Genomic DNA, 21,432 nt, shown 5'->3' with positions numbered 1-21,432 from the left:
TGATTATATTGAGTATATTGATACCCCTAGTGATTTCGTGACTAGATTACGGTAACCTCCTTCTGACAGAGCTTCTTCTCTCACACCTCCATCCTTTAATCTCTGTCCAGTATTCAGCTGCCCGTATTGTCACATGCACCCGCCGCTTTGACCATGTTTCTCCTCTTTTAATAATAAATAATAATAAAAAGCCTGGCGAAATAGATGGGTCTTCAAGTTTTTCTTAAATCCATCAAGTGAACTAATTGTACGGAGCTCATTGGGGAGAGAGTTCCAGAGTAGTGGGGCTGAAATGGAAAACGCCCTCCGAGATGCAGCATAGTGAACATCTGGAACTTTTAAAAGATGTTTCTCACCCGACCTAAGAGTGCGGGGCAGATTATATGGGGAGATGCGGTTCTCCCTTCATTGGCTCCCCTTTCCCTTCTGCATCCGGTACAAGTTTTTGTTGTTGGCTTTCAAAGCCCTCCATGGACTGGCTCCTCCTTATTTATCTGAACTTCTTTCTCCTTACATTCCCACTCCTATCCTCCTTTCTGGTAGTCAAGGTCTCCTGTGCCAGCCTAGGATTGCCACCGCCCCTCCCGGATTCGTCCCTTCTCACTTGCTGCCCCTCATTCCTGGAACCTTCTTCCACCACATGCACACCTCATCACTTCTCTACCCAGTTTTAAAATTGAGTTAAAGACTATATTGTTTAGAGAAGGGTTCCCAGGGGGGGAGCCCTTCTCTGCCCCAGGATGCCTCATTTTAACTATCCATTAAGAAGCCAAGCCCTCCCGCCATCCCATCTGCCTTGGTCCAGGCCTCAGAGGGAGAGAACAAATGCTGGACCTGATCCCTTTCCCCACCACCATTCCCTTCTCCTTTTGTGTCATGTCTTTTTAGATTGTAAGCCTCAGGGCAGGGAACTGTCTAATTAAAAAGATTGTATGTACAGCGCTGTGTAAATTTACAGCGCTTTATAAATAAAGGTTAATAAAATAATAATAATAATAATAATAATAATAATCATCATCATCATCATCATCATCATCACAGGCAACACAAAAGCAGTTGGCCATAGAGTTGCGCTGGAGGACCTAGATATTCCTAGAGATAACATATCAACAAAATCTGTGAATATTCAAATCACAAAAGTCAAAGTCGCAAATACGGAGGAACGAATGTACATTTCTAGGAGTGTTTTTAGTTTTCATTGGGTCATGGCCTGCATTTTCGTTGACTGTCATCCATTTTGCAGTGCTTTCTCCTCTGCACTGAGGACATTCTGGTCACCCTGAGGTAGGGTTGCCATAACCCGGCGGCCCCCGTGCCAATCACGGTTTCGGGGGGCCCCTCCCGGTCCCGGTCCGGTTTGGACCCCCACCCGTGCCTTGTTCCCGGTTTGGGGGCCCGCTCCGGCCATTGCCACTGCTGCTAATGCGGCTGCTGCGGCCCCAACCCACCTCCTCCTCTGGCTCCGCCTTCCTCCTCTTCCTCGGTGGCAGAAGCGCCACCGCCACCACGCCCCCACTGTGAGGGCTTGCGCGCCGCCCATGCCTCAGCAGGGGCCAGTGGCAGTGCACGCGCCTGCCCTGCTTCCCTCCGAGCGCACGCGAGCACGCACACCTGTCCGCCCCACTTCCCTCCGCGCGTGCACGCGCACCTGCCCGCCCTACTTCCCTCTGTGCGCCCGCCCGCCCGCGTGTGCCTGCCCGCCCCACTTCCCTCCGCGCGCACACGCCTGCCCCACTTCTAGGAGGAGGAGGACGAGGAGGAAGGAGCCGGAGGAAGGGTGCCTGAAGGCCAGGGCAAAATTGGGCCAGAGGAGGGGGAGGAGGAGGAGAAAAGCTGAGTCAGTGGCCATTAGGTCTGCCTTGGTATTTTGGGGTTTTTTAATTATATTTAAAAATATAAAATACTTATTTTATTTAATTTTTAAAATTTTTATTATTGCTTTTTATTTTATTAATTTTTATTATTGCTTGTTTTTGTTTTATTTTATTAATTATTATTGCTTGTTTTTGTTTTATTTTATTAATTTTTATTATTGCTTGTTTTTGTTTTATTACATTAATTTTTATTATCAAATATATACACCCCTGCCTTGTTTTTATTTGTTTTTTCATTATTTTTTATTATTAAATATATGCAAGTGCATTTTTTGTGTATTTATGGTGCTTTGAATGCTAACAAGTCTGCCTTTCTTGGCCAATTATAGTGATGATGATGATGATGATGATGATGATGATATTGATATAAACAAGCCTCTGAGGCACGGCCAATGTAACTTGCTGTGATTTTTACAAACTCATGCGCAGTGAAGAAAAACCACAGTCCCTTGCCCAAGTACACACTTCTGAGAAGTAAAGTTGAACCCGAGGGCAAGTACATTTCTGCCATCTAAGAATAATGTCAAAATGTCCTCCATTTTGATCATGCCTAAAAACATGCATTTATATTAACATTTAAAAAAAAAAACCTCAATTTTTTGTGCGTCCTCCATTTTTATAAAAAAATGTGTCCTACATTTGAAAATGTTGCCCTACATTTGCCCTACATTTGTCCCGGTTTGGAGGTCCTCACTTATGGCAACCCTACCCTGAGGGTAAGACCTGAGGCCCCTATAAACCAGGACTGGGAACTCCTCATTGCCAGAATCCCCCAACTACAGTAGCCAGCAATGGCTGGGCTGTGGGGGGATGCTGGGAGTTACAGTCCAAAAGCTAACGTTCCAAGCCCAAGACCCCCTGCTACTAAATGATGTTTGAGTTCTTCCAACATGGCAACATGGCGGCATGATGGGGCCAGGGCGACCAGACTTTGTCCTCCTTTTCCAGGACATATCCTACATTTCATCCTTCTGTCCAGGAGGAATTTTACAATATCCTCCATTTTGAGCATAAATAAGAAGCATGAATGTATATTTATGGGAGTATTTTTCCTGAATAAAACTGTGTAATTATCTGACACAAAATGTCCCAATTATGTCACTTTGACTCACTCACCCCAAGCATTTTTTAAAATGTTTGTATATTCCATTTCTTGTTTTACAATGTCTAGCTTTTCCTGATTTGTGCTTCTCACGTTCCATGTTCCTGTATGCATTGTGCAGCTTCAGATTTTCCTTTCACACTGAGCACATCAACAGCTGAACATCCTTTCTCCTTCCAATTGCATTACTAGCCACAGCTCTACTTGTACGTGTCCTCTGCCCTTCCCCACTAGCACATGGAGTGCCTTCTGACTCATCTTCTGGCACTATCTCGTTTCATTTTGGATTGTCTCATTTTAAGGTATTCAAAAGGGATTTACCGAGCTTTGTTCTGCACAGTACTAACAAGTGTTAGTTATGGTGCCATTGTCATCTTCTCTGAGAGGTTTTCCACTTGTCTTTCTCTCTCTCTCTCCCTCCCTCCCTCTCCCAGGGACGTAGCCAAGGGGGGGTTCTTGGGGTCCGGACCCCCCTTCCATTAGAAAAATGGTGTGTGCTGCTGCGCCGCCGCACCCAAGCCCCATTATAATGGTGGCACTTAGTCTGGACCCCCCCTTCCTAAAATCCTAGCTACATCCCTGCCTCCCCTCTCTCACACACACCACACCACTACTGTTGTTGCCCAGTAACTATCACATTTAAGCCCTGAACAGAGAGGCCAAAATAAAGCTGCTCCAGGTCACTTTGTAAGTATGCTGTTTAAATGCTGCATGCGTCCTAAGAGGCTGGAAGCCATGCCAAAGCCACGCTCCAGTCCTAAAGACTGGAGCACAGCTTTGGTGCAGCTTCTGTCCTCTTAAGATGCGTGTGTCCTTTAAACAGCATACCTCCAGGGTGACCCAAAGCAGCTTTATTTTTGCCTGTCTGTTCAGGCCCTTAGTCTGGCTCCTCAGCAAAAGCCTGTCTGACATGGGAGACCCTAGTAGCAGCACTGCTACCATCAGCACAACCTCTTGACTCACAGAAGCACACAATCCCACCACAATGGAAAGGCAGTACCACGGTGGGGCCAGTGACATACACAAACGTTAGTCCAACATACACCTGCATATGCCTCGTGCCTGCCACTGTCTTGTTTTACAAATATGACACAATTAAAAAGTAAAGATAAACGTATTCCTCATTGACAAGGTTGTGTCCAACCAGTGCATAATTGTCGCTTACTATTTGATATTCTTTTGGTGTCTGTTTATCAAACCATTTCCTGTATTGCTATGTACTGTATATGCATTATCCTACTTGAAAGTATGTATTTTCCCTGGAAAATGATTAACCATCCATTATGAAGTCAAGCCCTCCCTCCAGTCCATCTCCCTTGGTCCAGACCTCGGAGGTAGAGAGGAACTGCTGGACCTCTTACCCTTTCCCTCCACTACTCCCTTCTCCTTCTGTGTCATGTCTTTTTAGATTGTAAGCCTGAGGGCAGGGAACCGTCTAACTAAAAAGATTGCATGTACAGCACTGTGTAAATTTACAGCGCTTCATAAATAAAGGTTAATAATAATAATAATAATAATAATAATAATAATAATAATAAGGGACAGTGCTCATCTCCATTACTAAGCTGAAGAGCCAGCATTGTCAGAGACCACTCTGTGGGCCATGTGGCCAACATAACTGGACAGAATGCTGTTTGCACAATTAATTAATGGCACAATTAATCCTGGTCAATTTGCAAGTAGATTCCCTCAAGGGAGGCTGGGTTTCAATAACTCCTCTGCAGGTCTATAAACCACCTGTCAACTCCAGATCACTGCTGGATCAACATGCATGGTTGCCATCTTTTCAGTGACTCTGCTCTTAAAAGCTGATCCCTAGATTATCGTCTGATTCTTGTGTGTCTTTGCCAGAATATTGTCATGGGAAAAGATGTTGATAAAATTAATACTTCTCAGGTTATTATTGTTTTCCAGTGTGGCAGGGACTGGCACTACGTTTGCGCCCTCTGGGTACAACTGGGTCTTTCTTTCCTGAAAATGTGCAAGGGACTGGCAGCTAATGGCTCAGGAATTGGCATTGATTCGGCAACCATTATTTTGAATAGCACTGGGCAGACTGTATTGGGCAACTCTGTATCTCTCTCCTAATGCTCCAAAAGCCTTTTTTACTGATTGAACTATCCCTTTATTACCACTGATGAGTATACATCTCTGTCTGAGCTTATCCTATCAGAATTCAAAACAGCAGTGCTTCCCCCTGCTGTCTAGTTTATTATTATACTGTCCTCAATGAATCTTTAACCATGTAGTCTCCCATCTGCTGAAATGGTACAACACAATCATGAGAACTAGGCATAATCACAGATGGAGCAGAAGATACCACATGTCCAGGAAATGCTCCCTGATTGCCCAGTGAAGTAAGAAAGGCTTTGTGTAAAAAAGGAGAAACACGCAAAAGCAACTTTTCCTGAAAAAAGTGTTGACTGAGAAGACCACTCCCCATAGCATCTCTCATTCCTCCTCATTTAAACAAAACTGGGAGGGTCAGTTGTGTTCTTTAGCTGTTGATTTATAGCAACCTCATTAATTTGATTTAATTTAATTTTAAGAGGTTTTTTTAGGTAAGGAATGTTTAGAGGTTGTTTAGCCAGTTCCTTCCTCTGAAATGTACCTTATAGCACTTGGTATTCATTGGATGTCTCCCATCCAAGTACTAACCAGAGCTGACTCTGCTTAACTTCCAAAATCAGGGGGGATCTGGCACCTTTAGGCTATTTAGGCAACCTTTACACATGAAAAAGTTATAATGAGCTTTTGGAAGACTGTATGTGTGGAATAGTGAGGACAATATTGCATGATATTGTGAAATTGTACAAAACAAAAACATAATAGTTTGGAAACTTCAGAAGAATGCAACAGGTACAGCTGAATATTGTTTTATTTCAAGTAAAAATAGGTAGAAAATAAGGAACATATCACTAATAAGCCAAGCATTCTCTTAAGGACTGCAATTAAATAAATGCTCCAGATATTTAACATAAAGAACAGTAAAAACAGCATAAAAACAATAGTTTAACATTGAAGGAAGTTTTAGCACTTTAAAACATTTAAGAAAATGAAGCTGCAATACTGCACATAGTTCAGAAATGTTACTTATGAAGACTCCAATTCCCAGAACACCCTGTCGTTATTTTTCCAAGCTCTGATCTTAGTGTTTGCAAGGGCCAATGATCAGATCAAAACCATTGATCCAAGCCTGGAGGTGAGGTCTGACCTTGGAGACTATACATCCACTTTTGTATTTCTTAACCCTCATGCAAGTCTTGCTGCAGCTCCCCAGCCCCAACTTCAGAGGGAAAAAACCTGAGAAGATTGGGATATAATGTGGGGAGAGCAAAGGAAGCCCTGAAAGAGTAGGAAAGAAATGGCAAATACTACTCCCAACAGTGTTTAAGAAATGCTCTTGATTTTACCATCAAATGCCCCATGTATATTCATTTTTCCACTCTTAGAAGATAATATTATGAAGTTCTTGTATGGCTGTGCCCTCCTAGGATATACATTCAGTTAGAAATAAGATCAATCGAAATACTACAATTTATTTCCTATGAAAGCTTTTTAGATTTGAGTGGAAATTTGTGAGTACTTGTGTTAGTTATTAGTGTTACATTTATAAAAGTTTTGCAAAAGTTCATATTAAGATGCATGAAACTACATTACAGTATTATTTATGATGTAGGAAGTGTTAACAACATGACTTTAGTTCACTTTCATTTATAAAGGAGGTTCCACAAATATGAAGCCAGCTGAACCTTTCAGATGTGTACATACCATACTTTTTCTATTGTGCAGTGTTCAAAACTCTTGAGAAGATGGGTCTACATCTTTGAGAGATAAAAAGGTCTGTAATTTGTGATCAAAATCAATAGGTCGATTTTGTGGCTCCTTGTATTTCTGTGTCATTTTTGTTCCCAAATACGGGATAAGTTCACAGTGATCTACAAACTGTTCCAACTTCCTCTTGTACTTCTTTCGTATATAATCAGAACTTCTGGGGTTATACGCTGGGAGAAATTAAATAACATTGATTATCTTATGCATTAATTGATACTGCCATCATCATGATATAGAATGATTTAAGTGCCCACACAATTCCTGCACTGAAACCATATTTGTGTGTTATTGATACTAGTGATGCAGTTGGCTCTTATTATAAACTGAAGCGGGTTACAGATGGGCCGTTTGCAGCGCGTCTGCGACGTGCTAGGGTTGCCTCGGGTCGGAGCATGCACACGCCCGCAACCTGAGCATGTCACGCATGCGCCGCAATTGCGCAGCACCATCCATACAGCGTGTGCACCCGCCACGTCACAGCTGCGCAGCTTCAAGACGGAGCTGCGCAGCTGCGACGTAGCAGCCCCACCTTTGGTGCTTTGTGGCGTCGCAAAAAGGAGCCGCTTTTTTGGGCTCCTTTTTCGCTGTGCAGCTGCACCGCGCTATTTGTATGTTGCGGCGCAGCTGTGCAGCAAAGTGAGGTGCTGAGGAGGCGCCTCTTTTGGGCGGTCTGTAACCCACCTGAGAATTTTGCTACTGTGCTTAACTCCTTTATGCTCCATAGATAAATGTTTCTTATTCCTTGAAGTGCAAGCAGCAGTGGCAGCTCTCCAACAACAGGAATGAAAGTCAGGACTGTGTCTTGTTTTCTTTCCTATGAATTTCTTAATGCCTTGGGCCCTATGCTTTGTGAGGTACAGCACTTGTGGCTTCTGTCTTCTATATATATACTACAATATATATTTACATCATAATTTATGAAAAAAGAAATTTAGTCAGCTTGCATTTGGATATCAAGATTTATTTTATTTACTCATGTAGTTCAAATGTTACTGTACCTTTTAAATGATAGGCGATGAACAGCAGAGCAGTCCTTTTCACACTGATGAATGGAAATTTTGGCTTTAAACACCCTACTTCATTCATTGCTTTTATCAGAGCAGTTGCCACACCCTAGAGCCATACAAATATCATCCATTTTAGTAGATCTAGTTAATCACATTATTCCATAAATATGGTTTTCTTACACTCTTGGTGTTACATTCTACTCTTTCTTGGCTTTTGATGTTAGCCTCTCAGATATTTCCACTGTCTTCCAGGTTTGTATCGTTTCTAAATCTGACAAACAGATATCTCACTTCTTCATCCAAATCACCTGCTCACAGGGTGAGGAGGAACACCAACTGTTACCATATCTCAACTTGGAGAATACTCAAAGATATTCAGAAACATTACAAAATAGATTTTTAAAAAATACTTAATATTATATTCTTCCAAATCTGAGTTCTTATTTCATTATGAATGTCGACCAGCTATTACAGAGATGCAGCTATTTCTCAAGGGTAGACAGTAAGCAACTTATCCTCCTCTAAAAATGTGTTGATTTTAAAAATGGATGATTGTAGATGAGATTCATCTTAAAACATACTATGCTGAGGAAGAGTACCATATTTTCCGGCATATTAGACGACTTTTTAATACCTAAAATCTTTTTCAAAGTTGGGGGGTCGTCTAATACGCCGGGAAGGCTCCGCTGCCAGCGCGAGGGCCACTGGCCTTGCCCTCCTCTCCCAGGCCCCGAGGAGCCCGGGAAGGAGTGCCGCGGCCTGGCGCGAGGGCCACCGGCCTTCTCCTCCTCCCAGGCCCCGCGGAGCCCGGGAAGGAGCGCCGCAGCCTGGCACGAGGGCCACTGGCCTTGCCCTCCTCCCAGGCCCCACAGAGCCCGGGAAGGAGCGCCACGGCCTGGCGCGAGGGCCGCCGGACTTGCCCTCCTCCCAGGCCCCGCGGAGCCCGGGAAGGAGCGCCGCGGCCTGGCGCAAGGGCCACTGGACTTGCCCTCCTCCCAGGCCCCACGGAGCCCGGGAAGGAGCGCCGGCGGCCTTGCCCTCCTCCCAGGCCCCAGGGAGCCTGGGAAGGAGCGCTGCGGCCTGGCGCGAGGGCCGCTGGCCTTGCCCTTCTCCCAGGCCCCACGGAGCCCGGGAAGGAGCGCCGTGGCCTGGCCCTCCTCCCAGGCCCCATGGAGCCCGGGACGGAGCGCCACGGCCTGGCCCTCCTCCCAGGCCCTGCAGAGCCCGGGAAGGAGTGCCGCGGCCTGGTGCGAGGGCCGCCGCCTTCTCCCTCCTTGGCTTTTAAGGAGGCGGTCTTATACGGCGAATATATCCCAAACTCTATATATTTACAGGAAAAGTTGGGGGTCGTCTTATATGCTCAGTCGTCTTATACTCCGGAAAATACGGTACATGTATAGTAACTTGAAGCATAATCTTATCTATGTCTACTGCGCAGCACTCCTTCTGAGCTGAATGTGTATTGCTCTCAAATAAGTGTTTGTAGGAGTGCAGTTTTAAATACTTTAAAATGACTTTCTAGGGGGTTATACACACAAAGAAAATAATCCAGGTTGAATTTGGGAAGAATCTCTATTGTTCACACACATCCTGAATATATCCAATTAAGGGGTTTTTTTGGGGGGGGGTCTGGGGGTACTAAAAACTTCACTTACCCCATGGTAATTGATACTGGATTTCCCCCCCAGAGTTTTCCTAAAAGATCTGCACTGTCCCACATTATTCACATCGTGGTAGTGGAACAGCCACCAAGGGGAGAAAAGAGGGAAAGTGGGAGGGAAAACTCTGGTTTGGGGTTTTGTCACTCATCACCCTCCCTGCCAAAAAGCAGGCTCTGAGGCTGAGGGCAGGAACCCAGGGAGGCCTAAGAATTATTAAGAATAGTCTTCAGTGGGCGGAAGCGTGGCTTCTCAGTCAGAACAAGTAGTGGCCCTTATTTACTGGTGGCAGCCTTTTTAAAACATGCACACACACATGTCTAGCTTTTGGGTTTCCCCTCACCCTGGTTGCGTTATCATTACTGGGAATGAGGGAAAAGCTCAGGGGACACAGATACACACACACAACCACACACAACACACTTCCCAGAATTCCATAGCATGGAGCAGATGGGGATTAAGGGATGGTGGGCTGATGCCAAGTCTGTCAAGAGGTAGGAAAAGGCTCCTCTGCCTGGCTGAGGGGTGGCAGTGGTTATGGGGGCAAGAGAAGGATGCCAGTAGAAGAGAGCAACTGGACCCAAAGAGATGCTGTTTGCCAAAAGATGCTGTTCCATGGAGTGAATAACAAACCTGGAATCTGTGAGTGAGGTGATTCACATCGTTCTGGTAAAAAAAGACCCCTGGAATGTCTTTGTTACAACCATTACTTTAGAAAATGTATGGCAGGCATGAGCCATATTTAAAACCCCCAATGTAATAAAAATTAACTCAGAGAAAAGGAATTGATCTGAACAGTGCAAATTCTCATTAACATTAATAAACTCAGAAGCAATTTATACATGATGAATTATACTTTTTACAAAAAAGAATGGAGAAGAATATAGCACCTGCACCAAAAATATTAATATTGGGACTCTGCCTCCCCGTAAGCCAATTTTAACATGACTGTAAATAATATTAAATCACATTTTACAAAAACAACAACCTGCTCAAGATATCCAGTCAGAGGAAGAGCTGTCAGCAGTATTGGCTCCTGTAAAGGGGGAAGTTTAGTTGGAAGCGTCTGATTCCAGTATTTTTCTGGTAATCTAAGAAAACAAAATTAATGAGCTTCAAAATAAAAAGAATATTTATAGTATTTAAACAAAGCAATATTAAAGAATAACAATAATGTTAATGTTCTTCATACCTCATAAATTTCTGAAGTTTTTCTTCACTTTCAAATATGTATAATTTCTTGCGATAAAGTATGGCATATTCAATGTCCCCAGGTACTAGAGCTTCATATCTTAAAAGAGATAGTGAAACAAATATATTTTTATCATCATCACCATCACCTCTGTCTTATTTATACCTTGATTCCTTGCTTTAGACTGTGGGAGGGATCTTAAAAAAAAAAACCCACCTTATTCTGAGATGCTTCCAGACAAAGTCTGTAACGTTCAATTCCTCCCTCATTCATAGAATTTTATAGGGGAGCCAGATGTCATTGTCTTCCATTTGTCATCCACCCATATTTTCCACCTGATTTTTTAGTCTATTTATACCACAGAAAAAGAGGAGAAGCTAGAATTGCTACATAAAGCATTTTGACTGAAAATACTAGGAACAGTCACTGCTACTACGATGACAGTGGGAACTGTGTGGTCCTTCAGATGTTGGACTCCAGCTCCCAGTATTCTTCCCCATTGGTTGTGCTGGCTAGGGCAATGGGACTTGCAATCCAATGACATTTGGGGGCTCCATGATTCCCATCCTATCCTAAGCCTTTGATAGCTTTAAAGATAATAGCTAACACCTATGGACTATAATAGCTTTAATCTATGGAAACCCATGCTATTATAAATTTGTAAGGCTTGAGTACAATTGATACTTCTAAAAAAAACACCCTAGATTCATGAATCAATGACAACTTCTTAACAATATTTATGTAAGTTATATCGATTAAAATGGTTCTGTTCTAGTTCAGACTAGCACCAAATTTAGGTTTTAGTCATAAGTTTACAGTGGTTTTGCTGTGGGAAATGGTGTAGAAGAAAATTTTTGTATTTTTTCATTATGTAATTTCACAGAAATGTTTGGAAATACAAAAACCTTACCTTTGCTTCCCATCAAGATAAGTGACTGGGCAGTATCCTTGCATTTCGGCTTGCATGGGAAATAAAGCCTTCACATCCGCTGCAGTCAATTTCTTTGGTAGCATGTGTGGGAGAGGAAGAGCATAAGGTGCTAATGGGGGAACATATCGTTCTGGATCATTCAGGAATTTCTGCATTGGGGAAAAAAACACATATTTCTAAGGAGAAGCACCAGCTTATGTTTTAAATGATAACCAGAATGTTCATTCAACTATTAATTTTTTTAAGTAGCAAAGGTATCTTTTTACTTTCTTATATTGTATTATTACTACATAATATTTATTACCAAGCTGTACATTGTGTGCTCTCATTATGGAGACATGATGAAGTTTTTGTTTAGAGGACAGGATCCAATTAGCAATTAATACACAGTGTAGGTGGAATCACAAATCTATTTTTTGCTGATAAGGAAGGCTTTGAGATGGGAGGCTACCAAAAGGAAGGCAAATATTTGGGTATTGCCTTTCTTGTTCAAAGTCATCATAATTATTTCAACTCTACTTTCGATGCTCTGAAAAGGAAAAGGTGCCAATTTTTAGAAAGAAAATCTAGAACTATCAATTGAGCTTTCTTTTGAGTGGAATCATTTTGACCAAAAAGATTATTAAAAACACAAAAATGTGACAGACAAAAAGCTACAATAATGCAATGGGCTTAATATAGATTTATGAAAAGTAAACAATGCTTTTAGCCAGGTCCTACCAATAATTTCTAGTACTGAGAAATGTTTTAACGTATTTAATTTACTTCACACAGAATTCAGCAAATTAGTTTAATCGCTATATTGCAGACAGAGTGGTGGGAACTGAAATGTAGAGAGATAGGCTTGCCTAAAAGCCAGCTATTGAGTCATGACAGAGGTGAAATTTCAATAGACTTTCCAGCTCTCACGTTTATCTACTACATGACACCAGCTTTTTGTATTTCTGTTTATATATTCCCTTTGGCAGTTCCTGCTTGTCTTCCAAATCAATAATGTATGTGATCTGCTTGCTTTGATACTTACATCCAGTTCCTCCTGTCCAGCCATTTTATAGTAATGTCCTCGAAACTCTGCTGCAAACTGCAGCGATGGAGATTCAGAACAATCAACAAGTTCTCCCTTTTCTGCAAGGGTGACAGGACAGTATTGCCCAAACTCTCCTAGTCGAGACAGCAGTTCTTCTGGCATGATACACATATCAGCTATACTAGCTGCTTTTCCTGTTAGCAATGGATACAACACTGTCAGCTGTGATAGTCTGTATTTGGAAGATTATACTCATTTGACCACTAGGTGAAAATGGAAAAAGCTGTATCACATACTATCAGAATGGCAAATTGATATTTGTAAATAGATTGGGCTGCAGGATAATCTGATATGTGATAGTGAAGAATAAGAGAATTGATTCTGGACTTTTTAAACCAAGAAAAGATTTATGAGGATGAAGTATAAACTTACTACCCATTATTAATTAATTAGTATGCTTTGGAGATGTTAGCTATACTACCAGTATAGTCTTTCATTTGCTACTGAAAATTTTCATTTGCTAAGTGGATTGTTTATTTTATCCAAATGGCTTTTCATCAGTTTAAAAGCTGAAAAATGTGCTTAGAAGCTTATTCAATGTCTCTCTGAATAAAAAAAATTAGAACTGTCATCTTGAGGATATTACTTGCATTAGATTGGATATTGATGCTTATCAGCAATTCAAAAAGTGGTGTTTTTCCCTCCCTTCTGAGAGAATTGCTACTCAATAGGAAGAATTGAAAAAGTAAGAATTTGTAATACAGTATATACCAGTCGCACGTGCTAGATAAAAACCCAATATCTGTCCCTCTGATGCTATTCTAAACAAACATGCACAATGGGATAGCATCAGAAAAATAATACATAATAATACATTCAAACAATGTGCAAAAGATAGGGCCAGAATAAAACACAATGTTAGCTTGGGATTCTTAATGGGTTCCGGTATTCCTCTTGGTAAGAAATATGTGAACCGGTCATGAACTTCTTCCAAAAGATCTTTGTGTTTGTCAGAAGTTACTATTGATTTTGATTTTAAGTAAAAGAAATCTGAATACAACAGAATTAATTTTAAACAGCAATTGCATTAGCACCACCTGCCCATTTATTTAAAACAAGATTCCCTGCTCACCTTGCCGTATTCTTTCTAGGTACGACTGAATTTGTTTAGTTATTGCTTGTGTTTCCTGAAGTACTTTGTCCCAGATCCACCATTTGCTGTGGTATGCATCAATCACGTACCAATTCTGGTGCTGTTCCTCATAGTATGGTCTGATTTCTTCAATTTGTGCTTTGTAACAGGAATTCTTGACAGAAAAAATATGGGAGCTATCGTGCATTGGATAAGGATATCTGAGAAGCAATTACAAGAGCATTAATACAAGCGTTATCCAGATTGCTTTCTAAAAAATATTAGGCACATTTTCTATATGATCCTGCAACTAGGTTAGGTGCAGACAGACAAATAATTCAGACTGAAAACACTGGGGGAGCAAATAAAGAAGCTTCTGATCCTTTTTGCTATTAGTACCAAAGGTTTTATTTCCTCTATTTTTATAATCCCACAATTTTTTAAAAAGTTGATAACAACATTTATCATGTACATACATTATCAAATCACCCATAAATGATCTAAATATGCATGTTAATTTGCATGTTAATCTGTTATTGTCCTGAGGCCTTGTCATTCAAAAACAGAAAAATACACAGATTAACTTGCAATCGCTTCTCCTCAACCAACATTATTTATACCCCACTCTCTTCCATGCCAGCATTCTCTGAAGATGCCAGCGACAGCTGCTGGTGAAACTTCAGGAAGAAAATCTTCTACAACATGGCCTCATAGCCCAAAAAACCCACAAAAAATTATTATTAGCTATTCTACATCTATAACAATCTTTAATATCTGTTACACTAAAAATCCAATTGAGTAGTTGGAGGTTCATCTTAACATTCAGTTCATGAAAATGCATTTAAATACATGTAAAATGTGTACCAATTAGTTTTCCTTCATTTCTCATGTAATCACATGAAAATGGTTGGTTAATTTTTCTGCAGGTGCAGTTGACCATGTTCTATTAAGATATCCATAAAATGAAACTGCTAGGGCATATTTCCAAGTTCTGGCAAACTCAGCTCTTGCAGCTCTTATAAAAATTGCCAAGATTCCAAAAAACCATTGGTAGTCACTAACATAAGAAGGGTGGTGTATATTTTAGGTGACTGGTGGTTGTCAACAGGAATAGATGACTGGAAAAACTATGTGAAATTGCAAATGAGAACTCTGATATAGTTTACTGGCATTTTTGTTGTAAAAAAATCTCCTTAAAACTTTACATTCAAAAAAGTTTTGAACATTACTAAGGGAGTTACAGTGCCTTATGTGGCTTCCAGCATATGCTGGAAGCGGTGCTGGAAGCAGCAGCACCGCGTGCCAAAAAAGCAATGGCGTGTGCGCTGTGTGGCACCGCAGGTACAAGCCCCCACTGTCTTTAATGGGGCTCAAGCATATGTGGGATTTCACTTACACATTACTTTATGCCCTTAGTTAATAGTACCTTTCAGGAGTTTGTTTATCCAGCAGTGCTCTTCTAAGAACCTCCTTCACATCAATCTGTAACTCAAAGATTTTTACAGGAATAATTTTCATTTCTTCCAAGAGACTGACTTGCTTTCTTGTTACTGGGTATCCATCAATAACAAATCTGTGGAAGGAAAGTGAAGAAAATTGAAATTTGGATTCAGATTTATTTTGGGGCAGTTTCAGTTCCAGTACCATTAACTGTTGCTAATGAAACACATAATGGGCTGAATCCTCCTGTTACTACCAACTATGGCCCCATTCTCACTGGCTTATAACGCAGATCAAGAATCGAATTATGGGTGCATCATTCCCATTTGAGCGCGCATGTGATCCTCATTGCGCCGATTTCGTTCCCACTGGAATTTGGATCCGATCCCCACGTATTCGATTTTGCCTTGGAAAACCCGAATCAGTGGTTGATAAACTGGATTAAAAAGAATGCACATTTTAAGAGGTTTTTCCTGCGCCTCCTGAGCCCGATTCGGGGCAAATGAATGGGAACGACAAGGGTGTCTGATTCGGGAACTTAGGGATGGGAGGAGCAGTGCTCACGGGGCTGGCCTGGGGGTGTCACCCGTTTGTTCTCTTTCCTGCATTACCGGCACCATTTTCTCCCGTTCGCATAGCCTTTCCCCAGTGGAGTGGGAAGCAGGGTAAGGCGATCGCATGTGTAGACAATTTTTTTTTTAAATTAAGCTTTCAATCGCTCAGGCGCTCTGTTTGGGTGTCCAAACATAGCCAATTGCTACATTGACCTCCAAATACGGTAAACACATTACGCCCCCCCTGCAACCTCCCCCCTGCTCCACATACATAGATTGACGTGTGAGGAGACCATTTTTAACTATTATTTTTCCTTTTTTTTTTTACATGCCTGCTCGATTGCCCCCCAAACAGCCCAGGGAGCAATGGGGGAGGCAAAGGGACTTGGGGGGGGGGGTGGAGGCTCCCTTTTCTCTTTCCCAGAGGGAGTCTGGGAAGACACAGGAGAGCTGGGGAGGCAAAGGAACTTGGGGGGAAAGAGGCTCCCTTTTCCCTTTCCCAGAGGGGAAAAGCACCTAAGCAATTGATTGGCTGTGACAAGGTTCCAGAAGGGCAATGTGAACAGGGAGCAAAAAAGTCCGCTTCAAATTATAACCGAGAAAATTTCAATGGGAACGAGAACATGGGTCAAAAAACCCCAAAAGTCCGTTTGCCCCCTTTCATAATGGGAATGAGGGACCAGATTCCAATATGACTCAGAAAAAAAAATCCAAGTCAGAATCGCAGCAATATAAGCCGCTTCTTTTGCCCAGTGGGAATGGGGCCTATGTAAACCTGTTGAACCAATGGGATTTACTTGTATTTTGATTTTTTGTTCAACAGTTGAGTCAGTGAGTTTACTTTAGCAACTAAGCAATATGATTTAAACCAATATATGCCAACGTTCTGAAGTAAGGCAAACAGAGCCTAACAGGATATTCACTTTTCATTATCCCCAATGGAACTATACAGATATATAAAGTTTATACTCTTCAAAGTGTATAATATAAAATGTATTATCTTCAAAATCATCTGGGTATAATATGATGGAGAGCTTGAAAGAAACTAGAAACTAGAAAAGGATATGATCAAATATACACAATTCCTTACATTTGAGTAGCATTAAAATTGATCAGTAGTAATGCAAGTAGGTATTTTTCAGTTAGCGGGCATCTGTTCATAGCATTACATGTAACTGTGGCTCTGCATGAGCAAAAAGCTCCAGTAGCATGTAACACATATAATCCACATTTCACCTGCCTCCCCCGACCCTACATGCACCATAGCCCCATTGAAATAATGTTCCTGAGTGCTAAGGGAACAGTAAAATACATGATATGGGGATTTGGCACAAAGGGCTACAGTTACTAGAGGAAGTTGGTGAAATCTGGAGGCTCACTATACATTAACTTATGTGTCTTATGTTTGTGCAAGGTGAATACCGCTGGATAAAATCCTCAGTCCTAAATGATGATAAATTAGTTACAAGAATCAGCAACTCAAATTAGCTGTCAAGATTCCAGGTGGCAAGTTGATGAGATTTTATCAGTTGAGAACTATGAAGAAAATACCTTGGATACAAGTGTGTTTGAGAAAAATTATTCCAATATAAAGTACTGTACCAGCATCTATATTTGTTCAGATGTTCCTGTCTTCTTATTTCTTTCTTTTGAACCTTAATTAAATGTTAGCATTTTTATAGATAATCAAGCCAATTTACAAGAAGCAACCAATTTTCATTCTTTTCTTAACCAGAAATACTTCTTTGCTGTTTACGATATCCTCACTAACAAAGCAGGTCTTATACATATTTTCTGAGATGCACATATTTGCTTAGATGCAAGTTCCACTATGAGATTTACTGTCTGATATACACAGAAGGCCAGCTAATTTTTTTACTGGCAATTTCATGCAGTGATTTAAAAGATATTTTCATTATATTATATGTGTATAGAGTTTGTGAAACTTCATGCTAGCAAAAATGTTTGTAGCCTGTAGAAGTTATTTAAAATAAGCAGGAGACTGAGAGATGACAAACCACTAGTAAAATGAAATTTGCTTACCCTGTGGTGTTACATACAGTATCCATCAATACGGTATCTAGAGCTCTTATGGCAAGTTCATCAGGCGCAGTCAATCCTTTATGAAGGTGCCACTTCAGTACAAGGGCTAGCTCAGTCTCTGGCTGATTGTTTAATATCCAGCGGAGGGCATCACCCATGGAAAGACGCATTAATCCATAGGTACTTGCAAATTTTTTGGCAACTGCAAAACATGTTTATAATCAATGAGAAGTATACATTTGCATTGGTGCAACATACTGGTCCTAATTTCTATAAGGAACAAGATGGGGGGGGGGGGACCATTTAAACTGCTGCAGATATTGCTGGAATACAAAACTTAAAAACAAAACTAGCCTATTGGAAGAGATCCTCGGGCACCAGCACTACCTGAGGTTAAAAACTGAGTAATTCCCCATGGTTTCCTTAATTTCTCCCCTTAACCTAATGGCAAAAATTATGTAGAGAACATAATTTTTTGTTTTTCCCATAGCCAATATTGTCTCTCTGATGTTCAGTATAAGGAGGGTTGAGCAGGTTCAGTGGCCATAAAAGGATGAATGGAAGTTGTGGGGTACATCAGAATGGCTCCAATCCTTTGACCACTCTTTTTGCATCAAGCTCACTTTTTCTAAAAATTATGACTCCTGACCTAAATTCAACACTTCCATTCTTATTTATTTATTTATTTATTTATTATCCTACATTTCTCTTAGTATGGTACTCTCCTCCTCCCTATATTATTTTTCTCCTTACAAGTTCTTGAAGCCACCTGAAAATATGGTCCAGATGGTTGCCCAGACTTCCAAAGTGCTTCTTAATTACATTGTTGCTATCAAGTCTCATCAGTGTATTAGATATTATATAAGCATGTAAGAAGAGTCTACCATTCACTTAAGAAACAAATTAATTTTAAAAACCCAAGCAAAACTGAGAAACAGAGATCTACTCATGTACAGGGCACCTGCAACTCTAAAAAGGCCACAGAGCAGGTGGGAAAGTTCAGGTACAGTTGGAGCTATTTGGAACTTGTAATAAAGTTGATCCCCTGGTGCAAGACACAAAGTGATTCCCAATGGGAAGCCACCTGTGTTATACTGGTGACTTGTCATAATGAAAACACCTTTGCCTGTGTGAACTCTTCTTCCTTGTGGCATTGTGACTGTCTAACATTCTGTTGCGTAGCAGGTAGAACAGAGATACTGGTATGTTTAAAATGCAATAGTGTGAAAATGCAATAGTGTGCCTCTAAGGCCATAATAACTTAAAATGTGTAGATTCAAGTGGGTCAAATTAGAATTTTACCTGTTGTTTTTCCAGATTTTGGAGGTCCCACAATTGCAATCTTCACTGGCACTGTGGGTTTTGGTTTAGGCTGACGGAGATATTTGATGGGATTTTTCATAAATACTTCTCTATTTTCTTTGCTTGTAAAAAAATAAACACAGTTGCGATGGAGAGCAGGGAAGCTTGGAGTATCTTGGTTTTGGAAAGGTTTGATAGCATCTCCTTCAAATAGCTGAAATAAAGGAAGAGTTAGTGGGGTCCAGAAAGGTAGTCTGTTCACCAGTAAAGGATGTACAAGTGAGCAGTCCAGTGACCGGTTCATGAATCATCTGTACATTCACACATTTGGTTCTATGCTGGCACAGAGCCAACTTTTAAAATCTTCTAGGTAACTGAATTGTTGGTGGTAGATGTGTCTCTTCTTCCTTACATGCATAAGACACTTTGTGCTACGTTCAATACCAGCTGACACTCTGGCAGCAAGACTGGTAACCAACAATGTGTAACCAAGGGCAAATGGATGGATTCTGTGAATGCACAGAATACCACTCAAAGAACAACAGTCACAGCTAGGCAACCTATTTTTCTTCAAAATGGTCTCTGTGCATCACACATGTGGTCAATGACTGAAAAACTCACTGCAACAAAGGCAGGTAGGAGACATTTTATGGCAGGGTGGATAATAACACTACTGTACTAAGCAAAGAATCTGCTAGCCCTGGCTTCTAGTGATAATGTTTTAGAAATATAGAGGGCTTAGATTCTGTTGCTGCTATACCTGACTTTCTTCATAAATGCCAAAGAAGTGGTCATGGCTGTAGGGAGTAGTTGCAATAGAACCTGACAGAAGAGAAGTTTCACCAACTGATAGGAAAGTATAATAGTTTTAACCACCCATTTTGCCAAACACTGCAAAGGGAACTGCAAGGAATATTTATTTATTTATGGTATTTATACCCCGCCCTTGATTTCTCTTTTACCTTGATTGGGTCCCACTGACCAAAATTGCTTGGGTGTTTATAAGAAAGAACTATCATCTTGCGTGCAAGGGAATAACTTAATGGATAGCATTTCTCAAAAATGCTTTCACGATTTTCCACTAGGTCCTTCAGTTTTTTATACAACTGGTAGCAGACAATGTGAATTTTCCGCTTACAATTAATAGTTATTTGTGGTATCAAGAATTTGTCAAGTTCCTCCTGAGAACAAAGGAAAACAAAAAGACAGAAATCAGTAACATGTCCAGGTACTACTATAAATCAGAGGGCTGGCTGCTTATTTGGTGTGAAAGAGATATCTACAATGGATTAAGTATCCCCATTGCACAGGAAAGGTAATGATCACACAAACCAAGATCTATGCCTTGGTGCTGATTACCTTGGCTCTGTATCTCCACAACAAACTGGTGAAAGCATAATACAATTCTTGCAGATAAAACAATTTACTCTTTATCACACAGAAGATTTATCAACCCATTTGCATTTCTCTGTCATATGGCAGCCTTAATTGTGGCAAGCAGCAAAAGATAAAGCTGTTTTTATAGAAGTCTCAGTAAAATCTCTAGTAGTAAGTGTGGTGCATATCTGACTCAAGTCTTTATATGGCCTGATGTTATAACTCATTTTCAGTACAATGTTTTTCATTGTAGTTAAAACTACATTGAAACATCTCTATAAAATCATATCCTTATGCGTGGCAGTTGAATTATTATGCTTTTTAAAAAAATAGTTTTGGCAACAGCTACGAGACTTAAGTTAAAATTTAAGTGTAATGTCAAAAGGAAGATAAATAAACCACATATTTATTTTTAGACTTTGCAAAAAGCTAAATATGAGTAAATGAAGACAACTGATTCTGACAGCTAGAAGAGGCATGCAAACAAACAAACCCAAAATACTGAACTGGTTTTCTGGACAGCATCATCTACATTTCATAACTCAGTCTAAGACTGTGGTCCTTGTACCATCTCAACACAGTGTGTATATAGGAAATATATTCTAGAATCTGCTCTGACCTAAGAGAATAGCTTCAATCCTCAGAAAATTATACTTTCAATACATTTTCCAAGAAACAGAATGGGTCCACTATCCTATTGAACCATTTAAGTCCTTCAGAGAAACAGACTCACCCACTTCAGTTCAGCATCCCGATTCAAGTCTTTGGTGTCCATATGTAAACAGCACTTTTTAAAACCTCAGAAATCATAATAGCAGTGCCTTTGCCCTACTATTTTTCTGTCTCAGGAATTTTAGCAAGAGTGCCTCACATAGTGCTATCCTTTCTAGCGTTTAAAAAAATTCCTGGTAAGTTATAGCAAGCCCCCCTCTTGGAATGTTGACTTGAAGCTGATCACT

General features: G+C 40.7%; 1 protein-coding gene across 8 annotated transcripts in view; it reads right to left on the bottom strand.

Annotated features, from left to right (window-relative positions):
- Positions 1-5,836: 5,836 nt before the first annotated feature.
- AK9 (adenylate kinase 9) overlaps positions 5,837-21,432 on the bottom strand; it is a 102,696-nt gene continuing 87,100 nt past the window's right edge. For 7 of the 8 annotated variants that reach the window (XM_042454234.1, XM_042454208.1, XM_042454244.1 and 4 more), the window contains 11 exons: positions 20,059-20,277; positions 19,097-19,310; positions 17,795-17,996; positions 15,184-15,330; positions 13,758-13,978; positions 12,623-12,819; positions 11,578-11,747; positions 10,668-10,766; positions 10,464-10,566; positions 7,809-7,923; positions 5,837-6,980 (listed from right to left, as the gene is read on the bottom strand). In XM_042454234.1, the coding sequence (XP_042310168.1) occupies positions 6,772-6,980; positions 7,809-7,923; positions 10,464-10,566; positions 10,668-10,766; positions 11,578-11,747; positions 12,623-12,819; positions 13,758-13,978; positions 15,184-15,330; positions 17,795-17,996; positions 19,097-19,310; positions 20,059-20,277 (1,896 nt within the window). In that variant the 3' untranslated portion in view covers positions 5,837-6,771. Of the gene's footprint in view, positions 6,981-7,808; positions 7,924-10,463; positions 10,567-10,667; positions 10,767-11,577; positions 11,748-12,622; positions 12,820-13,757; positions 13,979-15,183; positions 15,331-17,794; positions 17,997-19,096; positions 19,311-20,058; positions 20,278-21,432 lie in introns of those variants that run through there. The other variant, XM_042454276.1, reaches the window with a different exon arrangement.

Source organism: Sceloporus undulatus, chromosome 1 (genome assembly GCF_019175285.1).
Source record: "Sceloporus undulatus isolate JIND9_A2432 ecotype Alabama chromosome 1, SceUnd_v1.1, whole genome shotgun sequence".
NCBI lineage: Eukaryota > Metazoa > Chordata > Lepidosauria > Squamata > Phrynosomatidae > Sceloporus > Sceloporus undulatus.
This window is presented reverse-complemented; position numbering and strand designations above follow the sequence as displayed.